The sequence below is a fragment of the Leptopilina heterotoma genome, unplaced genomic scaffold (assembly GCF_015476425.1).
Source record: "Leptopilina heterotoma isolate Lh14 unplaced genomic scaffold, ASM1547642v1 Lhet_299, whole genome shotgun sequence".
Taxonomy (NCBI): Eukaryota; Metazoa; Arthropoda; class Insecta; order Hymenoptera; family Figitidae; genus Leptopilina; species Leptopilina heterotoma.
The window spans coordinates 239,477-263,907 of record NW_025111002.1 but is presented as its reverse complement, the minus strand read 5'-3'; the positions used below and the strand labels follow the sequence as shown (position 1 = coordinate 263,907).

At 30.8% G+C, this 24,431-nt stretch overlaps 9 protein-coding genes across 14 annotated transcripts; 5 read left to right on the top strand and 4 right to left on the bottom strand.

Moving 5' to 3' along the window:
• The first annotated feature begins 114 nt into the window (after nucleotides 1–114).
• Nucleotides 115–6,762, top strand: LOC122504437 (protein ARV1). 2 transcript variants are annotated; one of them, XM_043615554.1, is made up of 5 exons: nucleotides 115–303; nucleotides 5,581–5,672; nucleotides 5,745–6,002; nucleotides 6,231–6,504; nucleotides 6,629–6,762. In XM_043615554.1, the coding sequence occupies exons 2-5, from the start codon at nucleotides 5,589–5,591 to the stop codon at nucleotides 6,760–6,762; spliced, it is 750 nt and encodes a 249-aa protein (XP_043471489.1). In that variant the 5' UTR covers nucleotides 115–303; nucleotides 5,581–5,588. The 2 variants fall into 2 exon arrangements, with proteins under 2 accessions (XP_043471489.1, XP_043471490.1); XM_043615555.1 differs by lacking the exon at nucleotides 115–303 and adding an exon at nucleotides 4,928–5,049.
• On the bottom strand, nucleotides 498–3,119 carry LOC122504433 (1,5-anhydro-D-fructose reductase-like). The gene is made up of 4 exons (XM_043615551.1): nucleotides 1,914–3,119; nucleotides 1,638–1,805; nucleotides 1,197–1,550; nucleotides 498–1,125 (listed from the first exon to the last, which is right to left on the bottom strand). Exons 1-4 carry the CDS (start codon nucleotides 1,983–1,985, stop codon nucleotides 748–750), a joined length of 972 nt encoding a protein of 323 aa, XP_043471486.1. The 5' UTR covers nucleotides 1,986–3,119; the 3' UTR covers nucleotides 498–747.
• On the bottom strand, nucleotides 3,245–4,933 carry LOC122504432 (1,5-anhydro-D-fructose reductase). The gene is made up of 4 exons (XM_043615550.1): nucleotides 4,796–4,933; nucleotides 4,215–4,382; nucleotides 3,789–4,142; nucleotides 3,245–3,704 (listed from the first exon to the last, which is right to left on the bottom strand). The coding sequence occupies exons 1-4, from the start codon at nucleotides 4,865–4,867 to the stop codon at nucleotides 3,327–3,329; spliced, it is 972 nt and encodes a 323-aa protein (XP_043471485.1). The 5' UTR covers nucleotides 4,868–4,933; the 3' UTR covers nucleotides 3,245–3,326.
• LOC122504427 (WD repeat-containing protein 37) lies at nucleotides 6,763–8,924 on the bottom strand. Of its 2 annotated transcripts, none has more exons than XM_043615545.1 (5): nucleotides 8,433–8,924; nucleotides 8,223–8,348; nucleotides 7,300–8,041; nucleotides 6,968–7,214; nucleotides 6,763–6,904 (listed from the first exon to the last, which is right to left on the bottom strand). In XM_043615545.1, the coding sequence occupies exons 1-5, from the start codon at nucleotides 8,695–8,697 to the stop codon at nucleotides 6,782–6,784; spliced, it is 1,503 nt and encodes a 500-aa protein (XP_043471480.1). In that variant the 5' UTR covers nucleotides 8,698–8,924; the 3' UTR covers nucleotides 6,763–6,781. The 2 variants fall into 2 exon arrangements, with proteins under 2 accessions (XP_043471480.1, XP_043471479.1); XM_043615544.1 differs by having other exon boundaries at nucleotides 7,300–8,044; nucleotides 8,433–8,920.
• A 396-nt stretch (nucleotides 8,925–9,320) lies between these two features.
• LOC122504425 (alpha-mannosidase 2) lies at nucleotides 9,321–13,691 on the top strand. The gene is made up of 10 exons (XM_043615542.1): nucleotides 9,321–9,508; nucleotides 9,613–9,769; nucleotides 9,900–10,405; nucleotides 10,479–11,106; nucleotides 11,185–11,405; nucleotides 11,464–11,802; nucleotides 11,868–12,176; nucleotides 12,255–12,795; nucleotides 12,869–13,021; nucleotides 13,106–13,691. The coding sequence occupies exons 2-10, from the start codon at nucleotides 9,641–9,643 to the stop codon at nucleotides 13,685–13,687; spliced, it is 3,408 nt and encodes a 1,135-aa protein (XP_043471477.1). The 5' UTR covers nucleotides 9,321–9,508; nucleotides 9,613–9,640; the 3' UTR covers nucleotides 13,688–13,691.
• Nucleotides 13,607–15,285, bottom strand: LOC122504439 (N-alpha-acetyltransferase 40). The gene is made up of 4 exons (XM_043615559.1): nucleotides 15,075–15,285; nucleotides 14,600–14,982; nucleotides 14,326–14,484; nucleotides 13,607–13,816 (listed from the first exon to the last, which is right to left on the bottom strand). Exons 1-4 carry the CDS (start codon nucleotides 15,087–15,089, stop codon nucleotides 13,747–13,749), a joined length of 627 nt encoding a protein of 208 aa, XP_043471494.1. The 5' UTR covers nucleotides 15,090–15,285; the 3' UTR covers nucleotides 13,607–13,746.
• Nucleotides 15,286–17,270: 1,985 nt separating this feature from the next.
• Nucleotides 17,271–19,409, top strand: LOC122504434 (uncharacterized protein y4hQ-like). The gene is made up of 3 exons (XM_043615552.1): nucleotides 17,271–17,403; nucleotides 18,079–18,940; nucleotides 19,075–19,409. Exon 2 carries the CDS (start codon nucleotides 18,088–18,090, stop codon nucleotides 18,916–18,918), a length of 831 nt encoding a protein of 276 aa, XP_043471487.1. The 5' UTR covers nucleotides 17,271–17,403; nucleotides 18,079–18,087; the 3' UTR covers nucleotides 18,919–18,940; nucleotides 19,075–19,409.
• Nucleotides 19,410–19,670: 261 nt separating this feature from the next.
• LOC122504423 (uncharacterized protein y4hQ-like) lies at nucleotides 19,671–21,711 on the top strand. 4 transcript variants are annotated; one of them, XR_006301833.1, is made up of 4 exons: nucleotides 19,671–19,829; nucleotides 19,976–20,669; nucleotides 21,056–21,103; nucleotides 21,192–21,711. XR_006301833.1 is itself a non-coding variant. In XM_043615541.1 (3 exons), the coding sequence occupies exon 2, from the start codon at nucleotides 20,028–20,030 to the stop codon at nucleotides 20,637–20,639; it is 612 nt and encodes a 203-aa protein (XP_043471476.1). In that variant the 5' UTR covers nucleotides 19,671–19,829; nucleotides 19,976–20,027; the 3' UTR covers nucleotides 20,640–20,669; nucleotides 20,840–21,046. The 4 variants fall into 4 exon arrangements, 3 of the variants coding, with proteins under 3 accessions (XP_043471476.1, XP_043471475.1, XP_043471474.1); XM_043615541.1 differs by lacking the exons at nucleotides 21,056–21,103; nucleotides 21,192–21,711 and adding an exon at nucleotides 20,840–21,046; XM_043615540.1 differs by lacking the exons at nucleotides 21,056–21,103; nucleotides 21,192–21,711 and adding an exon at nucleotides 20,835–21,046.
• Nucleotides 21,712–22,053: 342 nt separating this feature from the next.
• On the top strand, nucleotides 22,054–23,060 carry LOC122504422 (uncharacterized protein y4hQ-like). The gene is made up of 2 exons (XM_043615538.1): nucleotides 22,054–22,200; nucleotides 22,326–23,060. The coding sequence occupies exon 2, from the start codon at nucleotides 22,332–22,334 to the stop codon at nucleotides 22,944–22,946; it is 615 nt and encodes a 204-aa protein (XP_043471473.1). The 5' UTR covers nucleotides 22,054–22,200; nucleotides 22,326–22,331; the 3' UTR covers nucleotides 22,947–23,060.
• Nucleotides 23,061–24,431: the final 1,371 nt, after the last annotated feature.

Here is a 24,431-nt window from a genome sequence, read left to right as displayed (position 1 = left end):
TAAATTACAAAAAAGGAATTTTGATTCTCAGGAAATTTAAATTTAAAAAATACCGCTGTGCACTATCCCCTCCCGCAAGCAATAAGCAAAGATGGCTGCGAGCTTTTGACATTGTTTATATTGACGATATTGACATTCATTTTTCCACGTGTAAAGAAAATTCCTTGCATTAATGCATTATTGATAATTGTTTTTAAATTGTTACATGACCATTACATGACATTCTTAAAAAGTAGATAAATACGATTTTAACTTGATGGAAGAAATTTAATTCTTTACATAAATTTATAAATTCCAAAAGAGGTAAGTTTTTTCTATTTATATTTATTCATCTGCTTTTATACCTATTCTGTGTAAATAATTGATTGAAAATTGCAATTATTATTATTATTATTATTATTACATTAATTTCTTTAATGAGTGTACATGTACATAATTATGCATTATATCAATATATGTTATATATGTAATAAACGTTAAATATAACCTAAAATTTATTATCGTATCAATAAATAATTTTCCAAATAAAGCATATATTTATTATAACAACTTTACAAAGTACATAATTATATATATTTTGAAATGCGACGCAGTAATACATTTACCGCACTTGGCAAGATAATGCGTATATCTATATTCATTAACAACAATTAATAAATACGTGTAAGCTAAAATACATTTTTGTAATTCACAATAACAACACAGTAATAACATTTATAAGAGAATAATAATAATAATAATAATAATTTAATACGGACATTCAGGATGCCTTTCAAAACCTTTAAAGAAAGCGGCGAAATCGCAAATTCTTGCCTCAGGTCCCTTATCCAAATTATCCAATTCTATTACGTCTTCTGAATCAAGTTCCCAATCCAACACATCAAAGTTTTCGTATATTCTTTCTGGATTTTGACTTTTTGGAATGACTGCTACACCTTTTTGGAGAATATGGCGAAGCAGTATTTGAGCACAAGTTCTATTGTGCTTTTTCGCTATTTCTTGGACAGTTGAATTTAGCAGTAAATCTGGGAGAATTTCTGTTTTCCCTAAAAGTCTGACAGTTCCTCTCGAGCCTAATGGAGAGTATGCAGTGACAGCAATTCCTTTTTCCTTGCAAAATGCAACCTGGACAACAGGAGAGATTAATAATTTAATTTCTCAACATTTTTTTCGTTTTCAAAAATTAAAATACTCACTAAATCGTTTTGTTGAAAGTAAACGTGTAGCTCAATTTGAAGATTTGAAACAGGTATCTTACAGGAATCAAGAATTCTTGTTATTTGAGATTCATTGAAATTGGATACACCAATTGATCGAGTGCTTCCCGCCTCGACGTGTCTTTCTAATTCGGCCCACAGAGCCAAATGATCAGTTGACATGTCCAATCTAACATCTCCATTTTCATCTAGTGCATATAGTTCTCCCTCAACTTCTTCAAATCCAACAGGGTTGTGAATTAAATACATGTCCAAGTAGTCCAGTTGCAAGTTTTCCAAAGATTCTGTCAACCATTTTTCCACTTTATTCGCATCATTTCCTGTGGGAGGCAACTTGAAAAGAATATTAAAAATGTTGAATTGAACAATGAAGATTTGAATATTACATATATATGTATAAATTAAATTTTTAATTATTACTTTAGTAACGATGAAGAGCTCTTCTCTTGTAACTTTTCCCGAATCGATCCACTCTTTTAAAACCTTTCCCACTGCTTTTTCGTTTTGATAGTAAGCGGCACAATCTATATGTCTGTAGCCCGCTTGCAAAGCAATATCTAAAGCAGGTATAATTTCCTCTTCAGCTACCTGAAAAATAGAAATATTTATATTTTTTTAACATTTTTCAGAATCAATAGGTAATTCATCGACTTACGTCACTTTCAAATAAATAATGAAAATTTAATACAAATCTACCTGCCAAGTTCCAAATCCCAAAACTGGCATTTCATATCCACTTGGTAGATCGAGTTTTAGATTTAAAGCCATATTTTCAGATCAATTAGAATAGTATAGTCAATAAAAATAAAAAGCACTGAACGGTTTACTTGTTGGCGTGGAATGAAATGAAGTTGCATTTCAATTTTTCTTGTAGAGTTGTGTATGTTTACTTAAAAAAACACAAGTAACCATGGAGACATGAATCTAATTTTAAACGCATTGAAAAGTAATACAAGAAAGTTCTCAACTATAAGCACAGTTGAATTTAATCTTCTAATAATTAATAGTCACAATAAGCAAAATAGAAATTTTTCTTTTTCACAAAAAATTCAAATTTTGTATTTTTTCATAATTTATTTAATATTAATATTTTTAAATGATTATTCTATCATAAAAAAAGAAGCAATTTGCATATGAAATAGAGGTGTGTATTTAATCGAACCGAACATTAATCGACTCAACAACAGAAAATTCGAATCATTTCGAATTGCAAAAGTTTGCAAACCGCAATATAATTACATTTAATTTATGAATATATCTTGCTGCATCAAAAAGAAATTTCCTTAAGAAGAATGTATGCTTTGATTGTTATGCTTTTGAAAAATCATAATTTGGTTTTCATGGAGATTTGTACCTAAAATGAAGTAATGAATATATTATTAACTTTAGTAAATATTTTATATGTTTGATTGGATTTTAGCCAATATCATCAAAGTACATTTAAAATTTTTTAATTTTTTGAATTTATTGAAATTGTTTAATAAAGCTTGAAATAAAGAATTTAATGATATTGTTTCCAAGATGCACCGCGAGGAGGTAGCTAGAATTTTGTAAGTGAATTACGTCACGAATTTATATTTTATATGTTGAGGAAGCTAAATGGTCATGAAATGAACAACTTGTTTTTATTCTTTTGAGAAAATAATAATTAATATCTCAAGTGCGCTTATCTAGGATTGGAATAATTTGTTCAACTCTTGCATTAAAGATGTAATTGATTTTATGTGATATCATTTTTGCAATCACTTTTGTAAATATTATTATTTTCCATGTTAAAAATTTACATTTACAAGTATACCTATCCTTTTTGTTAAATAATTTTTAAATTTGAAACAATTTTTTTTTTAAATTTCAAAAACTGTATACCTACTTTTATAATGCAATGAATCTTTAATTTTGATTTTTTGCTATTTACACATATCTTTGTTTGTTTAATAACCATGACAACATACACTATAAACAAATCTAATTTTGAATTCATTGTATAAAATGTATTGTAAGCAGGTTGTTAATAAATGCTTTGTCCATTATTTTATGTAGTATATTTATTTAACAAGTATCGCAATTAAATTGTCAAATCTTGACATTATACTGATAAAAAATAATTCATTAAAATGGAAATTCCGGATGTTTGTCAATGCCCTTAAAGAAGCTTATGAAATCACAGACACGTGCCTTTTGTCCTTGATTTAAATTGTTTAATTTTTCAACTTGCTCAGCACTCAGATGCCAGTCGAATAATTGGATATTTTCCTGAATTCTTTTCGGAGTAGTACTCTTTGGAATTGCAGCCACACCTTTCTGAATAATGTGACGAAGCAGTATTTGGGCGCAAGTTTTGTTGAGAGTTTTTGCAATTTCTTGGACCACAGGGTTCATCAGCAGGTCCGGTAGACTTTCCGTTTTGCCCAGAAGCTTGACAAGTCCTCTAGAACCCAACGGCGAATAGGCTGTCACGGTAATGCTCTTTTCCTTGCAGAACGCAACCTTTAATGAAGAAATAAAAATTTAATTTTGTCTATTCGTGAGTAAAATTAATATCAATAATAAATAGTGACAGAGGAATATTACAAGTTCATTCTGCTGAAAGTAGACGTGCAGTTCGATTTGAAGATTGGAAACTGGAACTGTAGTTACATTGAGAATTCTCGTTATCTGAGAGATGTTGAAATTAGATAAACCGATGGCACGCGTTCTTCCCGCGACAACTTGCTTTTCCATTTCTTTCCAAACTGCTACGTGGTCGGTCGTCATGTCCAACTGAATTTCTCCATTTTCATTCACAGGGTGTAAATCTCCCTCGACTTCTTTAAATGAAAATGGCGTGTGTATTAAATACATATCCAGGTAGTCCAATTGCAGGTCTTTTAAGGATTTCTTCAGCCATTTGTCCACTCCACTTGGTCGATTGCCTGGTGGTGGCAGCTTCGAGATTCAAAAAAGGATATTTATTTACTTATTTATTTATATTGTCAATTATTTTTTAATATTATTTACCTTTGTAACAATGAAAAGTTCTTCTCTTTTAACTCTGCCCGAGTCTATCCAATTTTTTAGAGTTTTCCCAATTGCCTTTTCATTGTTATAAACAGTGGCGCAGTCAATGTGCCTGTAGCCTGCCTCCAAAGCAGCATCCAAAGCTGATGTAATTTCCTCCTCTGTTGCCTAAAAAATATTAAATTATTTATTTATTTATTTATTTCAATAAATACAGTGGAGAAAAAAGTAACTTTTCAAAACGTGTGTGTTTAAAAGTATATGTATAGTAATTGAGATTAATTGATATTATCAGAAGAATGATATGAGAAATAAAACATCTGTGTCATTCATTTCTATATAATTTAAAACAGTAGAAATAGTAGTCTTGTTAGTATATTTTAATAATTTTTCTTCCCTCAAATTGAATGCATATTAGAATAATATTTAAATGTATACATTCAGATTTAAATAAAATTTTGAACGGAATTTTACATTATTCAATTTTGATTAAAATTCAGTACATAGTAATTAAAATATTGTTTATTAGTGCATTAAAAATAATTATTTAGAATTGCAGAGAATATTTTTTTGCAACATACCTGCCAAGTTCCAAATCCCAATGCTGGCATTTCTTTACCATTAGGTAATTTAATTTTAATTGTCGAAGCCATAATTTATACTTATTCGTTAAAAGTAATCCGTAAAATATTTAATGTATTGCGTTCAGTCAGTGGAGCTCGACTGATTAACATTTCCGCTCATCTCTTCCCCACTATACATATTTACCACTATTCTGAAAACAATCTCAATCTCGCAGAGACTTTCACATTTTTTTAAAGGCAAGGCTGCTCAGGTATGTACCTACATTGTACAAACTTTTTATTAATAATATCATTTACAAAACAACCTTCGTTATGCATCATTGTCAATTATTTGCATTCAAGGCAAACACAATTATATGCATTCGTTAGATAATCAGGGAATTTTATAATGATCCGTCAAACATAAAAATTTTCTAATTATAGATTTTTCTATTAATTCATAAATTATTATATATTATTTGAAATTTCACACTACTTGCTTGTCTATGTTTTTTGGAAACTAAAATGAAATAAAACATATACATATAAAAATAATTTGTAAAAAGTCTAATATTTGTTTAAATTTAAGCCCGATCTCATGTATTTTTATTTAGGCTCGGACGGCTCGGATCACTTGGCGCGAAATCCTCCGTGTAAAAAATTTGTCTCGAAATAATATAGAGAAATTGTGCAAATTGTTTAAAATTGCGAATCTGTTGACATTTTTAAACATGTATTAAAATCTGGCTTTCCTGATTATAGTAAACAGGCAATAAAATTATAATAAATTTGATATATTTCAGGGTAAAAAATGTACACTTGTACGAATTGCGGAGCCGAAGTTGCGGAACTGTACAGACGTTACAGTCCGAGTGTCTTGAAAGTTTTAAAGTGTGTAAGTTGAAAAGAAAATAAAGATTCATTAACTTTTTCATATGGAATTATCTTAATGACTATTGTGTTTCAGAGTACATGTGGATGCTTGGCTGACAAATATATAGAGTATGATCCAGTAATTGTCCTTCTAGATTTGATTCTTCTCCAAAAATCGGCATATCGTCACTTATTTTATAATAGCAGTTTTAAATCTTATTGGAAGCTAATGATGGTTTTAATTCTGGGTGAATCGTTTCAAAAATGGTTTGCTGTTAATACATCTGTTGCTTCTTCTATTTTGTCAACTCCTTTTTCTTTTTACATCGCACAGGGTAACGACGTGTTTGAGGTAAATAATTATTTTAATTATTAAAATATTTAGATGATAAAATAAAATACAACTCTCTTCTTTAACAATAAACATTTATTTTGAGGTAAACGTCTCAATACATAGATTTCTAAATAAAATTAAATACACATTTTAAATGCGGAATATACATGTTGTATATATGTACATGATAATTGTTATCATTGAATAAAAATTGAAAACTACTTAGACCTTTTCGTATGTTTATAGGGTGAGAAAAGTCTTTATATTTTACTAATTCAAACAACTCTGTCTCTAAGCACTTTCATCTTGACAATTATTCTGTGCATGGAGCTGCGGTGGCTTCTTTCTGGTAGAAGACCTCAAACGTATAAACCAATAAACTTGGTGAAAGCTCTAGTAATTGGCCGATTTCCAAATTTACTAGGATTGTTGGGAATTGTGTGGAAACATAATTCACCAAAATTACATAATGTTCTTATTTACGGTTACGAATTACTGTGTCTACTAACAGCCTACTCTGGTAAGTGAAACTAAAATCAATGTCTCAATGTCTCAAGAATTTAATTGATAACGAGCACCTAATAGTAACATTTTTTATGCAGTTACTTAACTTGATTAATTTCAGTAACGTTCTTTGTTCTCAGTGGTAAGCGATAGTCGAAAGAGCGGATCGTCGATCGTGTTAATTTTGGGTTTGTTGGCACATAGCAGCGTCTCAAGCGGCTTATTCGGAATGCCCCAGTCGCCACCCTCCAATGTCACGTCGGTACAAAGCTGACCCGAAACAGTGGAAGACCTCAAACATCCTTCACAGGTACGACGCTCCAGCCCAACACGAGGCGATCGAATCCGCATGAAAAGAGGTTGCACGACCCCGTGTCTTCTGCCCAAGTCACGGAGCACACCATTCTCCGGTGTCCCTAGAATTTACCGAACCATTTTAATTCGGAATCGCTCGCATCGATGCCATCAAACTAACTCACCTGTCTGCTTGTTCTAGGAAGCCGCGCCAGACGCTGTCCGCTCATATCGAACAGCCGAATCTGCCGATTATCGTGAGGAATAGCGACGACGCCCACACTCGAGACGGCCAGTCTGTTCGCTGCACTGTCGCCGCGAATCGTCGCCAGTGGGCTGCGAATGTTTCGCAGATCCCACACTTTGACACTTCTGTCGTCCGACCCCGACACTATCTTATCCTCTCTTGTAAAGACTGCCGACGTTACAGCTCTGAAGCGAAAGAGTTTATTTATTCTTTTATTTATTGTTGAGAATAAACAAGACTTAGTACTTATTTTCTGGTATATTAACTTACTCAGTGTGTCCTTGGAAAACAGAAACCGAGTGGATGGGCTCTCTGAAGTCCCAGAGTCGAAAAGTGCTGTCGCGACTGGAAGTGACGCAAAGTCGTTGGGCGTGATGCGTCGAGACATGCGTCAGTTCCCTGTCATGTCCGCACAACGTGTGTATGACATCTCCAGTTTCAGTATCGTAGAGATTGGCAGTTCTGTCCCAAGAAGCAGAGACAATTTGCTCCGCGCCAGGGAGCCAGTCGGAAGCCATAACGACGCCTGAATGCCCAACGAGTTCTCTGACTGGAGTCCGCAAGATTGGCGGTAACTCTTCCTGATCGTCGACAGCAGATCTTTCGCCAGTGACGAGGGACAAGTCTTCCGCAGAGGACTGAAGTCTCTTTGGCATGTCCCAGTTGACGGCCGCCTGCCACACGTGCGAGGAATTGTCTCCACTTGACGTGAGAACCAGATCTCGCGTCGGATGAAATCGAACTGAATTCACAGAACCAGTGTGACCAATGTACTGCAGAAGACACCTTCCACTCTCGATTCCCCAAATTCGAGCCGTGTGATCTGCCGAGGCTGTAGCTATTATCGGTTGGCCCGATCTTCCCACTGACACTTCCCACACTCCATCCCGGTGACCGGAATACTCTTTCTGCATGCTGCAAGTCATTGTCGGGTTCTTGAAACTAGACACTATTTTACTAGTTTGAGCTCGAAGTTTATGTGATGCTTTCACTTTCTGAGCAGAACCTCCACCTGCTGACAAATTCAACTGACGATTTATACCTTAATTTACTACTATTCCTAAAAGATAAAAACCAAGTTGAAATAAAATTAAAACTAAAGCAAATGATCACTTTTGTTTTATTACAATAAATGTGGAAATCATGGATTCAGATAAAACACCCACTATTCTAGTTTTTCATTAACAACTTACATTTTTGTTTGGCGAAATTCTTTGCATCCGAATAATCCGTAAAATCTCCGATTGGCAAGCTCCTCTCGCCAGATCCATAACATTCTCGCTCCAGTTTTTCATTCAGTACATCAATCTTTTCTTGTACTAGAATTTTCAATCGTACAATGCATAATAATTAGTTACCGAATCTCATTGTTAGACGCAAATTAAAATGTTTTCTCTACTTACAACCAATGTTTTCGGCGCAAACAATTTCAAATTCCTTCTCAATTTGCTGAAAAAGATCCATCAACCTGGATCTTAAACTCGGAGGAATTGAACTTTCGTCTTGATCAGGTCGAAAACTTGCATATTGTAAAGAAGTTGGTTGTAATGGAGTTCCGCCACTTTGCTGAGATTGAAGTTCAGTTTCGGTGCTGCTTTGAACCCTTGGAATGGAAATTCTTTTCACCTTACCGGACGTTTTTCCTCCTGCTGATGGTTCACCAGGCATTTTGAGGTTAAATTCACTTGACTGTGCACTTAATTATTTTTAATCTCTCCTCTAATTCACTTTTACAATGAAAATATTAAAATAATTTTTAAATTTTTATTCATTATTTTATTAAAAGTAACATAAATTTGTTAAGTATTTGATTACTTTGTATGTATGATACATTTAATTATTAATATAAATAATTTAATATTTATTATTAATAAAACTTGTGTGTTGTGTGTATAACTATACACATATGTTAAATGTCAAAAGTCAGTTCTACCAAAATAATAATTATGAAAATTAATTTTTTTCTCTTATTTTGGCAACATTGAAATATCCAACAATATTTCTCAATTATGGTACTTCTACAGCTGCTTTTATGTAAAAAAAAATTCATTCAGTCGATGGACCAAAAGCTGTAGGTAAAAAAGCACCTTTACTTTTTTACATGCTTTTTGCGTTCTAACGCTGCGTTTTTACGTTAAACAATGAGTACAATAAGGACAAAAGTATATATGAGGAGAAAATTTGTAAGCAGCAAAAAAGATCCTATTGTGAACATAGCCTATGAATGCATATACTATAAAGGTAATATCACATGGAAGCGAAAAACGTCACTTGTAATTGTAACTAGATTACTAGAGCATGTTTATATGTATAAAAACTATACAAAGTGTACAAAATACACATTGACGTGGGAAAATATAATTATCTTGTTTTGTTTGTAAAACAAAATCATGATAAAATATGTTGACTCCAAATAATTTATTAGAACACAAAAACAAATTAAGGAATTCTGCATGTCATCTATTTTTATAAATATATTGTACGTGGAATTTTCATACTTGAATTATTTCAGTACTATTGCCATTATTTAAAAAATTATAGAATATATGTATAATCTTTTGGAACATATTTTTTAAATGTTAGTGACGTGTCAAACTGAAGAAAAAGAAATATGAAGATTAGAAAAATTATTGCAGCTTTGGTAGCTGGATTACTCATTGCCTGTTGTGTTATGATTTATTTAATGTTAGATGTGACACTTTTTCCTCTGGGACATGAATTCAAAAATTCTGTAAAAGACGTAAGAATTTTTACATTCAAATATATTTTCTAATTATGCTTGTAAGATTTAAATTTCTATACACTTAAAGAATATGTAATTTCATAAAGCTACAAGTAAATAACATATTTATAAAATAACATTTTTACAGAATCAATGGTTGTATTTGGAAAATAGGCTTGCAAAATTAGAAAAAGAATGGAAACATCACCACGACGCTGTTACAAGTCGTCAAACGGATCCTCAAGTGAAGGAACGAGTATTTTATTCCGCAGCTGAATTACAAGCTGATCCAAATAGTTTATTAAGCAATCCCACAGATAAGACTTCAACTTGTAATAACTTTGACATGACAAAAACTCCCCGAGTCGCTATTCAAATGTTAAATGTCTATAAGCAGCTGAAATTCGACAATCCCAACGGTGGAGTTTGGAAGCAGGGGTGGAATATTACATATGACGAGAAGGAATGGCACAGAAATAGAAAGCTCAAAGTTTTTGTCGTTCCTCATTCACACAATGACCCTGGCTGGCTTAGTACCTTCGAACACTATTACACTTTTCAAACTCAAAGAATTTTAAATAATATGGTGACGCACTTGGCGAAAGATAAACGACGAAAATTCATTTGGGCGGAAATGTCATATTTCAAGATGTGGTATGAAGTTTAAGAGATTTTTTTATGTTTACTGCAGTAATTTTCCTGCAGTCATTGATTGTTTATTTTGTAGGTGGGACGAACAGAGTATAGATACCAAAGAAGTAGTGAGACGACTCGTGCATGATGGTCAGTTGGAATTAGTTTCTGGCGGCTGGGTGATGCCCGACGAATCAGTGTCTCATTGGATAGCTCAGTTGACTCAGTTAACGGAGGGCCATCAGTGGTTGAAGGCCAATCTCGACTACGTCCCGAGCAGTGGATGGACCATCGACCCTTTCGGCCTGTCGCCAACGATGCCCCTTCTCTATAAAGGTGCTCAATTGGAGAACCTCGTCATCCAGAGGGTTCATTACTCGGTGAAAAAAGAACTTGCAAAGAAGAAGAATTTGGAATTTAATTGGAGACAATTGTGGGACAATGAAGGTTCGACAGAACTGTTTACTCACATGATGCCTTTTTACAGCTACGATGTTCCACACACCTGCGGACCCGACCCCAAAGTCTGCTGTCAGTTTGATTTCCTACGTCTGTTGAATTTCGGTGTCACGTGTCCTTGGAAAGTGAATCCAAAATCAATAACAAAGGCAAATGTTGCTGAGCGTGCAAATCTTTTATTGGATCAGTATAGAAAGAAGGCCCAACTATACAGAACCAATGTTCTTCTTGTTCCATTGGGAGACGATTTCAGATATTCACAGGTTGGCACATTTCTTATTATTAGAAATAAAGGAAATAAATAGATATTTAAATCCTAAATATTTAAATCTTATGTCTAGTCACTAGAGTGGGATGCACAGTACGACAATTATCAGAAGCTGTTTGATTATATAAACAAAAATCAGCAATTGAATAGTCAAGTTCAGTTTGGAACTCTCACGGATTACTTCAATGCAGTGAGAAAATCAAAGGCTAGTAATGAATTTCCAAGTCTCTCTGGGGACTTTTTCACATATGCCGATAGAGATGATCATTATTGGAGCGGATATTACACCTCCAGGTATGTTAAATTTTATTGATAATGATACTATTGATAATAATACATTATTATTTTGCAGACCTTTTCATAAACGACTGGACCGAGTACTTTTAGGATCGATTCGAGGATCGGAATTATTATCAACAATTGCTTGGATAAAGGGATATGATCAATTAGCAGAGGAAAAAATTACTTCAAAGATCAGTGAAGCCAGAAAGTGGCATTCTCTATTTCAACACCACGATGGAGTCACTGGAACTGCAAGAGACAATGTTGTTGTTGATTATGCGCAAAAAATGATAGCAGCTTTAAATAATTCAGCCCACGTTCTTCAGCAATCGGTGGCACATTTACTGAAAATCCCCCCGAATTATCAAGTCAATTCGGACGAAACATATTTTACTCTAGATGAAGTTCGGTACGTTAAATGAAAGCGACTTTTTGTTGAATGAAAATAAACATTAAATTTGCATTTAATTGTAGATCGCATCATACGAGTGTGGGTAAGAAAAAAGTGTTAATTCTTGGAGAAGACTACTCTTCAAAGAAAGTTATTTTCTACAATTCCCTACCAAGAGAAAGAACTCAAGTTCAGAGGATTTTAATTTCCGTACCCAGAGCAAAAGTGACAGATCGAATGGGTCGACCGGTAGAATGTCAAATATCACCAACTTGGGTTAGTCCGGCAACTATTTCGACTACACGATTCGAGCTCTCTTTCCTCATAACTGTTCCAGGATTTGGACTGACCACCTACATAATTCATACCGTATCTGGAAATACTTTGCCAAAGTAAGCAACGTTTTGTTGATAAGTATTATAGTAATCAACTTTCTCTCCCGATTCCAAAAGTGATTTCTTCTTTTTCAGAGAAGTACACCTGGCAAAGGTGATTCTTTACGTGCCGTCCAATGCAACGCTGTCTTTCTCCGGCGTCCCCGAATTCAATAGTCCACAAATAATTTCAAACACTCAGGACTTTTCAATAAGTCAAAATTCCAATCTTTCCGCCTCCTTTGGACAATCGGGTCTCTTGAAGGCTTTGCGCGTTGACAAATTGACGATTCCAGTACATTTAGAATTTGTCAAGTATGGAACGAGAGATGTGGGTCAGGATAGGAGCGGCGCTTATCTATTTCTGCCAGACAAGCCAAAACCCGACTTGGTGTCAACGGGAAACAATCAAATTGTTCATCTAGTCACCGGTCCTCTTTTATCGAGAGTTTTTGTTGAATTTCCCTACGTGCGACACACTTGTACGCTATTCAATTCGCCAGGAAGCGATGGACTTGGTTTGCAGATTATGAATAAGGTTGACATTTCGGAGACGCACAATTTTGAGCTTGCAATGAGATTGCACACAGACATTGCGTCGGAAGATGAATTTTTCACGGATCTCAATGGACTCAATGTAAGAATAAATAAATAAATAAATAAATAAACTCCTGACGAGAAATGAAATACTTACTGTTATTTATTTTCAGATGATACGAAGACAACGATTTTCAAAGATTCCAATTCAAGGAAACTATTATCCTCTTGCCTCAGCAGGATATATTCAAGATAAACGCGTGAGATTAACAATTCTCACCGCCACACCTTTAGGAGCATCATCCATGGATTCAGGACAATTTGAAGTAAAAATTAAAAACTGTTTTAATAAAGAAGATTCACACTTTACTTGAAATTAATTATAAATACATACAATTTGTTTTTTGCAGATAATGCAAGACCGACGACTAATGCAGGATGATAATCGAGGTTTAGGACAAGGCGTTACGGATAATTTATTGACAAATCATCTGTTTAGTGTTATTGTTGAAAGACTGAATTCTCCTTGTTCTCATATAGCAGAGGATCATCCTTCAGGACTTTTATCCCTTGCAGCTCATTTATCTTCCGAAGAACTTCTTCATCCAATTGTTGCTTTGCATCCACGTTCAACTCTTCCGTTTGAGCTGAAAGCCTTCTTTTCCCCTCTTTCTTTTGATCTTACTTCCGATATTAATGTCATCAGCTTACGGATTATTTCTGTTCCTGAAGGTGCAGGAAAAGGTATTGGAATGGTTCTTCATCGTCAGGCTCTTGATCATTACTGTGTTGGAGAGTCTCTTGAAAGTAGATTTAAAATTTCCAAAAGTGGTCAAATTGATCTGAATAGGTTTTTGAATTTTACGGAACACTGGACTTTAAGTGAAGCTCCCTTAACTTTTCATAATGTTGGAGTAACGAAGAAATCGTCTTTAGTTCATCTTTGTCCGCATCAAGTTTTAGCAACACTTTCCTACAGATCTCATTCATAGTAAACAAACATTAAAAAGTAATTCAAGTGGAATTCAATAAAAGTTTGTAATGCTGTAGTTCAATCTCTGCATAACTTACTCAAAATCACGTAATGTTCATCGTTGGGGCTCGTGATATCCAGTTTGTAACTGCAACAGTATTTAGGTCAAAATGAGAAAATTTAGTTTCAATTTGCCAAACTAATTTCTATTATTAAAATATAAATTTATTTATTTTACACACTGACTTGTATATATAGATATAAATTCAGTATCTTATATTCATAGTATAAATGTATTAGATTTCCGTTTTTTTTCATATTCAAACATTTTATTGTCACGTATTTTAAAAATTTCTGTTAGGTACTCGTAGAGTTTTAACGACTGTAAAAATTTATTCTTCATTTATGCGTAAATTAGAATACACAAATTGCTTGAATTTTTTTTAATTGAAATTCAGAAACTTGTGTCTACTGTGAGTAATTTATTTACTATTGTGTATGTGAATGCGTGAAATTGGAGAATGCATTTTTAATAAAATGAATTTATAAGAATGAAACTGAAAATTAATAATTCGCTAACACTATCCTTATTAATAATAATTACCATTATTAGGTATTATAATATTATAATATTTAAAAATATAGCTTGAAACTTACCCCAGACTATGGAAAAATGCAACTGCTGATGTATTACTTTTAAATACAGTTAAAACTACTTTTTGCATTTTATTTTGTAAGGCCATTGATTCTAATGCTTGCATCATAAATCGACCAAGTCCTTTTCTTCTTGCACAAGATTCTAATTGCAGTTCGTAACTAAAAGATGAAAAAAGTTCAACTTTTAAGCACTAAAAATATAGGTAAACTTTTAAAAGTTTCAAATTAAACAGTTATCTATTAAATTATTTAAAAAATATATAATAGTGCCTACCAATATAAAACTTCTCTATCATCGTCTACGTCGAATCGAAAATGAGAAAAGCCAACATAGACACTGTTGGTGCTCGCAACCAACTGCCAAGCTGTAGAGTCAAACAATTCCTGTCTTTTTTTATCTGCGTTCCATCCCCAGGATGATGATTCATAACTTTTTTTCATGTTTCTTTCCATAAGATCCATTATCCACGAACAAGTTTCAGTTGGCAAATCCTTTGCTCGACTACAGCTAATATCGAAATTTATTTCGTCTTTAGATGTAAATTTTTGAAATAAATTTGGAAGAGGTGCTTCCAAAGAATTTGCTTTGTTAGTCAATTTTTTAGCTTCTGACAATTTCTCTGCTTGCAACTGACGTCGCGTTTTTCTAGGTTGTTTCTAAATTTTGTAAACAAAAATAATATTTATGTGTATTGTAAACAACGTTATTTTTCTAATTATAAATCAATTGAATTTCTGTATTAACATACCTTCATGTGTACCATGATAATTTGAATATAATTATGGCTTTTATATCGTATATTATATACTTGTGCTTATAAACACAAATGTCAACAAAAAGCAACAAAAAAGTAAAAACTATTTTCTTCGACAATTTTGTTTTATTGTTAATTGTTATATGCTTTTCTACAATACAGCCAAAGCACATGTGCTGTTGAAAATCAAACAAAATGTAAAGGTGAAATCATTGGTGGTCCGAGAAAAATTAGCCCAGTTTACTGGGTATTCTGAACTCACCTTTAGATAAAGGTGAGACCTGGGGCCGTATTCTCGAAAGCATTCGACAATTCTCGCATGCGTAAAATGTCGAATGGTTAATGTCGCATGCGACTCTGAAAGTCTATTCTCAATGACCGTTCGAGATAGGTTGTTCGAAAATTTCCGTGTGCGACATTCATACATTGTTGCCGTCGTTTCCAAATACTTATCTGCCAATCATAATTGAGGAGGAAGAGAACTTGACATATGAGAAAAATACAAATAGTTATCCGTTCATTTAAATATTTCAAAATCAATTCAATTTTGCGTTTACAATTTTTATAAACAAATTAACTTTAAGCGGTTTCAGTTTGAAATTTTATAAAATTTTAATTTTGAATGAATTTAATTTAAAATTTTGATAATTCAAATTCTTTTGAAATTAGTTATATTTGGCAATATATATTTAATTAATTATTAAAAATAATGAATTTATAGAAGAATTTTAGTTAAAAACACTAAATACATTGAATTTTGTAGACGTACGTTACAAAATGATTACAAAAATTTAATTATTTTTAAATGTAATAAAATAATGAAAAAATAATAACAATCAAATATTTATTTAAATAGAAGTTACTGATATTATTACGAATAATTTTATAATTAAAGAAATTCGTAAATAAATGTAACAACATTTTTTTTTATATTAAAGTTTTAATATTAGCATTTGTAAATTGAGAATTTTTTACAAAAATGTTAAGAAACTGGAATATGTAATATTTTTTTTTTAAAGAAAAGAATCAGTTTGTGAACAATATTGTTATTGAAAAATTAAAATTATGCATAATAAAGGGATATATCCCTTTATATTATGCATAATTTTAATTAATAAATATATATATTTCCTATTTTTGCAAAAAGAAAATTTATTTGTTAATCAAAATTTTTTGTAATTTTATAATTTTAAATTTTATTTTATTTTAAATCTTAAAAAAGACCATACTTTCAATTTGTGAAACAATATTTTGTAAAGAAAAAAACAAAAGCATACACAAAAACTAACTTTAAAGTGTGAACAGACAGAAAAAATGAAACGAAGATTAAAAAATTAAAAAAAATAAAAAATAAAATAAATATATTGTTAACATGATTCATTCACAAAAATAACACAAACATGTGCAATTTATCCATTATAAATTTTGCATATTATAAATTATTTACATTAAACTTTTATTTCACAAGTTTACTTTTAATTCTTAAACATTACATTTAGGTTATTTTGTATAGTTTTTCTACTTTAGCATGCGGTTCATGTACACTAATACTACTTTATATTATATACGTTTATTACAAGGATGACACACAACCTTATTTTTTACTAGCATTTCGTATACGACTTTGCATCTCGAATGGCCACTACCCACTCGAGATGAACCATTCGGAAATTATCGCATACGACATGAAATCTCGCATGCGACAAGCGTTCGAGAATAGCTTTTTCCATCTCGAATGGTCTGTCGCATGCGACATCTAGGGTCATCGATTCGAGAATACGGCCCCTGAAACTGTGCAAAATTGCAGATTGAATACTTGCAGCTATTGTAGAAACACCTGTAAGCAGTTGTGAACGCGTTTTCAACTTTTTTCGATAAATTTTTTTTCTACCGACAGAGGTGTGAACGCACCTTAAAAACTACAAAAGTTTAAAGTTGGTGGACCTGAATTTTAAAATTCCTTTCTATGATAATAAAAATTTATGATTATAAAAAAAATAATTTTATTACAATTAAATAATGTTTATGAACTTGGACTAAATTAAAATTAAAAAAAAAGAAAAAATAATTTAACCAATTAGGTTCCTCTTTCAATAGACTCCTCCATAATAAAACTATATGTAACAAAAAAATCATAAACTAATCATCGTCTCTATTGTAGACTGTGCTATAAAAAAGTCTCAAAAATACGTTATTTTGTTTACAAAAGTGGCGCCCCTGATTCTATCTCTGATTTTGAACAAACACACACACATACAAATTTCCACTCTTCTCGAGAATTTCGTCGTAGCAGTTTGTTTCTTATTTCTTTGAAAAAATTATAGTAAGTAGAATAATTATTATTTATACTTGTTTATACCAATAATGTTAATAGTAGAAAACACCCTTTTTGTTTTATTTCATTAAAGATCATTTCTGTAATTAGAAATAAATTTTTAACGTTTTTTTCAATTTCAAGTCGATAAGAAGAAAGTACATAAAAATAAAACGTGTTTTGAAATAGATACTTTTAGTTCTTTTTATACTACTGTCTTAAATTATACAGTGATGATAAACTATAAAATATAAATTCTTGAAAAATAGACTGATTTTTTTTAACAGAAATATATTTGTTTTAAACGCTTTAAATGCGAAACGTAATTGGAAATTATAGGTTACGCGATTCCTTTGTTTTAAATCTTGTTTGATCCTGTTGCCGGCTTTTGGAAACGTTTGTCATATTGTGCTGAATTTATAAAATATTTTTCGACATATACAGTTGGTAAATTGTATTACGAATTAAAATGTATTAACTAATGAAAATAGATTATGAATATAATTGACAAATTAACTTCAATTAATTGAAGAGTTCTTTTTTTGTATCTATATTTGTGATATAATTTTGATAGATTAATAAATATTGTCACCTCAATCGTTTCCTACAACTAAAAAAGATATTAATTTAAAACAATTAAAAAAATTGAGGAAATAAAATTTTAATTTTAAACTTTTTTTTCAGATTTACAATATGTCAGAAATTTTGAACGCACAGGCGGCGGCTCAAAGTCAGAGTAGTCAAAATTTTCAAAATATGGGAAACTTTCAGAATTTGCAAAATGCTGAAAATTTGCAAAATGTGGCAAATGTGCAAAATATTGAACAGAACATGCAAAATGTTCAAAACATGCAAAATGTTCCAAATTTGCAAAATTTGCAAAATATTCAAAACATGCAAATTCTTCACAACATTTTAAATTCAGAAAAAAATGTTTATCAATTTAAAATCGTTCTGAAGGGAATAAAGCCAACAATATGGCGAAGAATTCAAGTTCCAGAGGATTATACTTTTTATCAATTGAGTGATGCTATTCTAAACGCAATGGGTTGGGCTGGTGGGCATCTTCATGACTTTAAAATGAAAAATCCCGAAACTGGCGGTCAGGAAACAATTGGCGAAGATCCCGATATGGAAAATTCATGTACGAGTCTCGATGAGAAGGAAACAAAAATTAAAGATTTTTTTATCAACAAAAAAAGTAAGGCACTGTACTCATACGATTTTGGAGATGGCTGGGAACATGATGTGCAGTTGATGAGAATAGTGCCTGCTCAACCGGGAAAAGAATACCCTGTGTGCATTGCCGGGAAACGCGCTTGTCCCCCCGAAGATTGTGGAGGAACGGGCGGTTATCTGGAATTGTTGGAGAAAAGAGCAAAGCCAAAGGCGGAGCGCACAGAGGAAGAAAATGAGGAACTCGAGTGGTACCACATGGACGACGATTTTGATCCCGAGGAATTCAATCCCAAAGAAGTTGATTTCAGCGTCTTTGACTTTTTCTCAATATTTGGAATGAGATAAACAAAATTATTAAGATTAAAAGGTAATAAATTTTCCTCATTCAATTTTATCTATTTTTTTAATTCAACAAAAAGAATTACAATAATAGAAAACTTATTTTTAACAAAATAACAGTAATAATAATGCACAATTAAAAAAATATTTTATTTATTTCAGATTTCCAAGTGGATTATTATTTTATTTTTCGACAACAGAATTTATTACTATTATTATTACATTCAACGCCAAGTTGCTTTGTGTTGATTTTATCTTACCTTTTTTTTAAACTAGTTTATTTCAAAACTAGTATTTACTAATATGACAGAATTTAAAATTATTCCTTTTTATTTCGTCGTTGTCTCTAAATCTTGAGTTTATTATTATTATTATTAGTGAATAGGAAAAATATTCCAAAGATACCTAACAATGTTTCTCGTTTTACGTATTAAGTATTATTTATCTAATTTTGTAATAAAATTAAAATGAAAATAAATAAAATTGTTTTATTATTATTTATAGTAGATGAAAATTATTTCATTTCCTCTTAATTTTTGTTCAGGTCATTAAATATTAATAATTAATATTTTTGTTACTGTCAATCAATTTGTCTCACAAGTAAATAAACATTGAAAATTTTAATTAACGAAATAGAGATATTATTCAATTTTTCTAAAAGTTTGTTAAATGAACGAAAAACAATAGTTTTAAACTTTTATTACAATCAAAATAAAATGAAAAACACACAAGTGCGTCACCACAAACAATATTTTGACTTTCTTATTATTAATATTAGCTTAATCAGCAATCAATCACAAGTCTTATTTTGATTTTGAGGCTCCCGTTTTTACATTTCTCTCTCTGGTAATAAATGTGAATTTTTCAATCTACAGAATTTAGGCGTATTTTGGTCTTATTTCTTACAAGAAAAAAAAGTAAGTTAAATATTAACTTTCACGTACCTTTTTGTTTATAATAATTTTTGTAACATCAAAACAAGCTTTTTGTTCTTTGAAATTATTTTTTATTTCAAAACATAAAAATAAATTTAAGTAATCAGTGTAAAATTTGTAATTTTCAGGTTTACAATAACAATTAGTTGGAATTTATTAACGATTCTATACATAAATGAAATGCCAAGCATGGAAAAAAATGTGTATGAATTTGAAATTTCGCTAAAAGGAATAGAACCGAAAATATGGCGAAAAATCCAAGTTCCAGAAGATTATACATTTTTCTATTTTAGTCAAGTGATTAATAACGCAATTGGTTGGAGTGGTCATCCGATTCACCTTCATCGATTTGAAATGAATAATCCTGAAACTGATTCGCCGGAAATAATTGGCGAAGATCCAGCTGCAACAGATTCCTCTTCGACTCTCGACGAGAGAGACACAGCAATTAAGGACTTATTTGTTGACAGCGATAGTAGAGCAATATTTATATACGATTTAGGTTGTCATTGGGAACACGATGTGAAATTAACGAGAATATTACCAGAGATTCCTGGGAAAACATATCCCGTTTGCATTGGCGGTGAACGCGCTTGTCCATCGGAGCATTGCGATGGGTTCGAGGAGTATCAGGAATTGTTGGATAAAAAAGCAAAACCAAAAGATGAACTCACCGAGGAAGAGGAGAGGCAACTTGATGTTTGTTACATGGGCGATGATTTTGATCCCGAATTTTTTGACCCCGATGATGTTGATTTAATTGCTGTTCATGATTGGGATGATTGGGATTAAGAGCTAGAGAGGATTCAAAAAACTTTAAAGGTACATACCTACCAATTTCAACAATTTATTTTTTTATTAACCTTCCTTTTGTATATTTAAAAATTAATTTTAAAATTAAATTTAAATAATAATAAATTCAATTGTTTTCTTTAACAATTAAATTTATTCTAATTGTTATTATTTATTTTTGTGATTTTTGTCTAGTTTAGCAATAAGATGCAAATATACCTAAATGGATTAGAGATGAAATGTAGAAATATTTAATTAAGTGAATAAGAGATTGTACAAACGTTCTTTTTTCATAAATGGTGGCACCCTTGATGTTGTGCCTTATTTTTTTAAAGAAAAAATAGTTAATATAAAATGTTTATTTTGTTATACCTAACTGCTACATAAAGAACCTGTTTATTCTTGTCCGTAAATAGTAATTGTTTTTCAACCGTGTCTTCCATTTCGAAATGCTAAAAAAGAAGGTGCGTAATTAAAACAAATTGAAACAATTAAAACACGTGTTTTGGGATAAAAAGGTTATTTAACAAATAAAAATTATAATTTTTATAGATTTGCGGTATGTCTTCTCTACCTTCAGCGACGGATCAGACCAAAACTTTCATTATAAATGAAATTTTCAGAATGCGGACAAAAATATATACCATATACATATATACGAATTTCAAGTTTCATTGAAGGGAATAGAACCGAAAATATGGCGAAAATTAAATTAAATTAAATTAAATTTGGTGATTATTAGCGTCATATGGGCTGGTCAAATAGTGCACTACTTTTCATTTTCATAATTTTGAAATGGAAAATCCTGAGAATGATAGTGAGGTATTAATTTATGAAGAATTAACCTAGTGTGGACGATTTCTGTGACAATCTCGACGAGAAAAAAACAAAAATTAAGGATTTTTTGGATTTTTTTAATATCAGTAACAGTTAACCCGCTGTTCCTGGGGAATTGTATCCTTTGTGTCCACCTGAAGAATGTAAAGGGATGGAAATTTATCAGAAAATGCTGGAGAGGAAAGCAAAGCCAGAAGAAGAGCTGACCGAGGAAGAAGACATGGGCTACGATTTTGATCCTGAGTATTTTAACCCAGGAGATGTTGATTTCTATTATATTTATTGTTTAATGTGAACGCGGTATTTTTAAAAATAATTTTACATTAAATGTATTTTAAAATTTTTTTTACCATTGAATTGTAATTGTAATAAATTTTGTAATAAAATGTAAATAAAAACAAAATTAATTTTGTTATTTTTTTTATTAACAGTATGTATTTTATATTGTAATTAGTGATTAATTTGGCTGCAAATCATGGGCACTTATTAAAATTTTGACCAAAAGTATTAATTTTTATTACAACTATTTTTCATTAAGAAAAGAAAAATTAATAGACTTACATTAAAATATGAAAATTGAAAAAAAGAAAGTGCTTCTAATAAAATTATTTCAATTTCTCTGAATTTTTGAAAACTCGTCAAGAAGGATCACCATAAACAATAATGTACTTCCTTATTATTGGGTATTTGGCGGTCAATAAATGTACACGTCTCTTCGTAAAAGGTAAATATTACAAGTTTTCCTATTTGAGTGTAAAATATGTATAATTTCTTTCTTTTTTTTTTTTTTTTTTATAATTATGGAAGAATTATTTTTCAATCTAATACATATTCTATTTCGATTTGTAGAAAAAAATGTCCGCAACTGAGGCAAAAATCTACGAATTTAGAATTGTTCTAAAAGACATAAAACCAACTATATGGAGACAAATTCAAGTACCAGAAAATTACACTTTCGGTCATTTAAGTGATGCAATTATTTCGTCAATGGGATGGTATGGTTCGCATATGCATCAATTTTACGTGAGAAATTCATTAACTGGTAAACGTGAAATAATCGGTGAAAAACCAAATAGCGATGATAATTTTTGTGTATCGACAATGTGGGAGAATGATGTCGAGATAAAGAAATATTTTGTTGACAATCAAAAGAAGGCGCTTTATATTTATGACATGGGCGATGGTTGGGTGCACGATATTACGTTAATCAAAATAAGTATTGCTGAAAAAAACGTCAATTATCCAAAATGTATCGATGGAAAAGGCGCTTGTCCACCAGAAAATTGTGGCGGATCTTCCGGTTATATGCAACTGTTAAATCTTCGAAAGAAAAAAAATCTCACAACAAACGAACAGGAAGAATTGAATAATTACTTTATGGACGGTTGTAATTTCGATCCAGAATATTTTGATCCTGAGAAAGTTATTTTCCTCACTCCGAAATTGTTCAATGACTGTTGCACTTCCTAACAAACTGTAAGTAATACAAATATAACTGTCAACAAATTTTTATTTTAATATTTAAAAAAAATATTCATTAGAATTATTATAAATGGTAGGGAAATTGTTTTCTTATTTATAAATGTGTCAACTTTTAAATATTTCTTTTATGTAATGACTGACTAGTATAATTAATACATTTTATATTTTGTGATGACGCAATGAAATAAAATCATTGAATTTTTATAAACTTCTTTTCTATTACAATTTCCTATTTTAATTAAAATTATTGATATTGCGATAAAATGTGTGTAAAGAAATAGAGTGCGTGACATATTAAAAGAAAACATTTTTTAAATAATGACAAAAGTATAGATGAAGGGTAAATTACACAGAATAAATAAAACAAATGAAATAATATTATGGTTATCTCAATTTATTTCAAATAGTATGAATTATTATTAAATTATATGCAATTTGAATTGGTTACAGTGAAAATTAAATCCTTAAAACTATTTGAAAATTTCTTCTTGAAAAAAATTGATTAAAGTTGCATTTCCATTTAATGACAAAACTCTAATATTTTTGAATTAGGATCGGAATTCTGAAAAAAAGAAAGTCAAACATGAAATACCTATATTTCTTCATGCAAATATTAAAGTATAAAATTTCGAAAAAGTTTTCTCTAACACAAAATAAATCTTACTTAGTCTTTAATAAATTTTTCGCTTTGGTCATTATTATTCTCTTCTTTCAAGTCTACGATTTGATAGTGCAGCGGAAATTTGTTTAATTTCAAATTTTTCCACATTACTACGATTTAACTTCAGTTTTTTATATAAATAATATAATTAAAAGTATGCTTTATTTTTTATTTATTTTACTCATTTATGAATATTATGTATATCTTTTAAAAGGTATTCAAGAAACGTTTAAAAAAAATGTTAAAAATTTATATAATTCTTCATTAACTGAATTAATTTCATTTTGTATAATTTTCAAAGAAAGAAAACTTACCCTTTTTCTCCTGTTGTTAGCTTTCTCATGTTCAAAATCTTCCATTCGATTACGATTTGAAATTTGGAAGTCACAATATCTGTTGAAAAATATTTTATTAAAGTAGGGACTTAAAAAAAATATTTAAAAATTATTTGTTTTAAACTTTAAACAAAAAAGTAAACTTACGCTATGTTTTCTCCTTCTGCATGTTCATCCTTTAATTTAATGTCTTCCATGCCATTACGATTTGAAATTTGGCAGTCACGCGATATCTGTAAAAAAAAAGAAAATTTTTATTTTTTATATACATAAAAGTTGGATAAAATTGTAAATAGATCATTATGATTAAAATTCAATATTTCAGCGAGAGCAGAAAAAGTTAATTTAAATGGATTAAATATGTATACGTATATAATTAAAGTCTGAGGCACCTCCTTATAAGAAAGTGAGGTTAGGTAGAGATTTAATAAAAAATGTAAAAAATTTATTCTAGAATTCTAGAAATAACAAGTATTG

Bases quoted from the DNA above. Each gene is read 5' to 3' on its own strand.
- LOC122504434 (XM_043615552.1), top strand. From the start codon at position 18,088: ATGTCAGAAATTTTGAACGCACAGGCGGCGGCTCAAAGTCAGAGTAGT.
- LOC122504432 (XM_043615550.1), bottom strand. From the start codon at position 4,867: ATGGCTTCGACAATTAAAATTAAATTACCTAATGGTAAAGAAATGCCA. The intron at 4,383-4,795 runs GTATGTTGCAAA...AATATTTTTTAG, and splicing joins TGGGATTTGGAACTTGGCAG to GCAACAGAGGAGGAAATTAC. The intron at 4,143-4,214 runs GTAAATAATATT...TGAATCTCGAAG, and splicing joins AACTTTTCATTGTTACAAAG to CTGCCACCACCAGGCAATCG.
- LOC122504439 (XM_043615559.1), bottom strand. The intron at 14,485-14,599 runs GTAGGCACTATT...TTCATCTTTTAG, and splicing joins GATAGAGAAGTTTTATATTG to TTACGAACTGCAATTAGAAT. The intron at 13,817-14,325 runs GTAAGTTTCAAG...ATACTGTTGCAG, and splicing joins GCATTTTTCCATAGTCTGGG to TTACAAACTGGATATCACGA.
- LOC122504433 (XM_043615551.1), bottom strand. From the start codon at position 1,985: ATGGCTTTAAATCTAAAACTCGATCTACCAAGTGGATATGAAATGCCA. The intron at 1,551-1,637 runs GTAATAATTAAA...ATTCTTTTCAAG, and splicing joins AGCTCTTCATCGTTACTAAA to TTGCCTCCCACAGGAAATGA. The intron at 1,126-1,196 runs GTGAGTATTTTA...CCTGTTGTCCAG, and splicing joins ACTTTCAACAAAACGATTTA to GTTGCATTTTGCAAGGAAAA.
- LOC122504427 (XM_043615544.1), bottom strand. From the start codon at position 8,697: ATGCCTGGTGAACCATCAGCAGGAGGAAAAACGTCCGGTAAGGTGAAA. The intron at 8,045-8,222 runs GTAAGTTGTTAA...TGAATTTGTCAG, and splicing joins GAATTTCGCCAAACAAAAAT to CAGGTGGAGGTTCTGCTCAG. The intron at 6,905-6,967 runs GTGAGTTAGTTT...GGTAAATTCTAG, and splicing joins TTCCTAGAACAAGCAGACAG to GGACACCGGAGAATGGTGTG.
- LOC122504423 (XM_043615539.1), top strand. From the start codon at position 20,028: ATGCCAAGCATGGAAAAAAATGTGTATGAATTTGAAATTTCGCTAAAA.
- LOC122504422 (XM_043615538.1), top strand. From the start codon at position 22,332: ATGTCCGCAACTGAGGCAAAAATCTACGAATTTAGAATTGTTCTAAAA.
- LOC122504425 (XM_043615542.1), top strand. From the start codon at position 9,641: ATGAAGATTAGAAAAATTATTGCAGCTTTGGTAGCTGGATTACTCATT. The intron at 11,107-11,184 runs GTTGGCACATTT...TCTTATGTCTAG, and splicing joins ACGATTTCAGATATTCACAG to TCACTAGAGTGGGATGCACA. The intron at 11,406-11,463 runs GTATGTTAAATT...ATTATTTTGCAG, and splicing joins AGCGGATATTACACCTCCAG to ACCTTTTCATAAACGACTGG.
- LOC122504437 (XM_043615554.1), top strand. From the start codon at position 5,589: ATGTACACTTGTACGAATTGCGGAGCCGAAGTTGCGGAACTGTACAGA. The intron at 5,673-5,744 runs GTAAGTTGAAAA...ATTGTGTTTCAG, and splicing joins TCTTGAAAGTTTTAAAGTGT to AGTACATGTGGATGCTTGGC. The intron at 6,003-6,230 runs GTAAATAATTAT...GTATGTTTATAG, and splicing joins AGGGTAACGACGTGTTTGAG to GGTGAGAAAAGTCTTTATAT.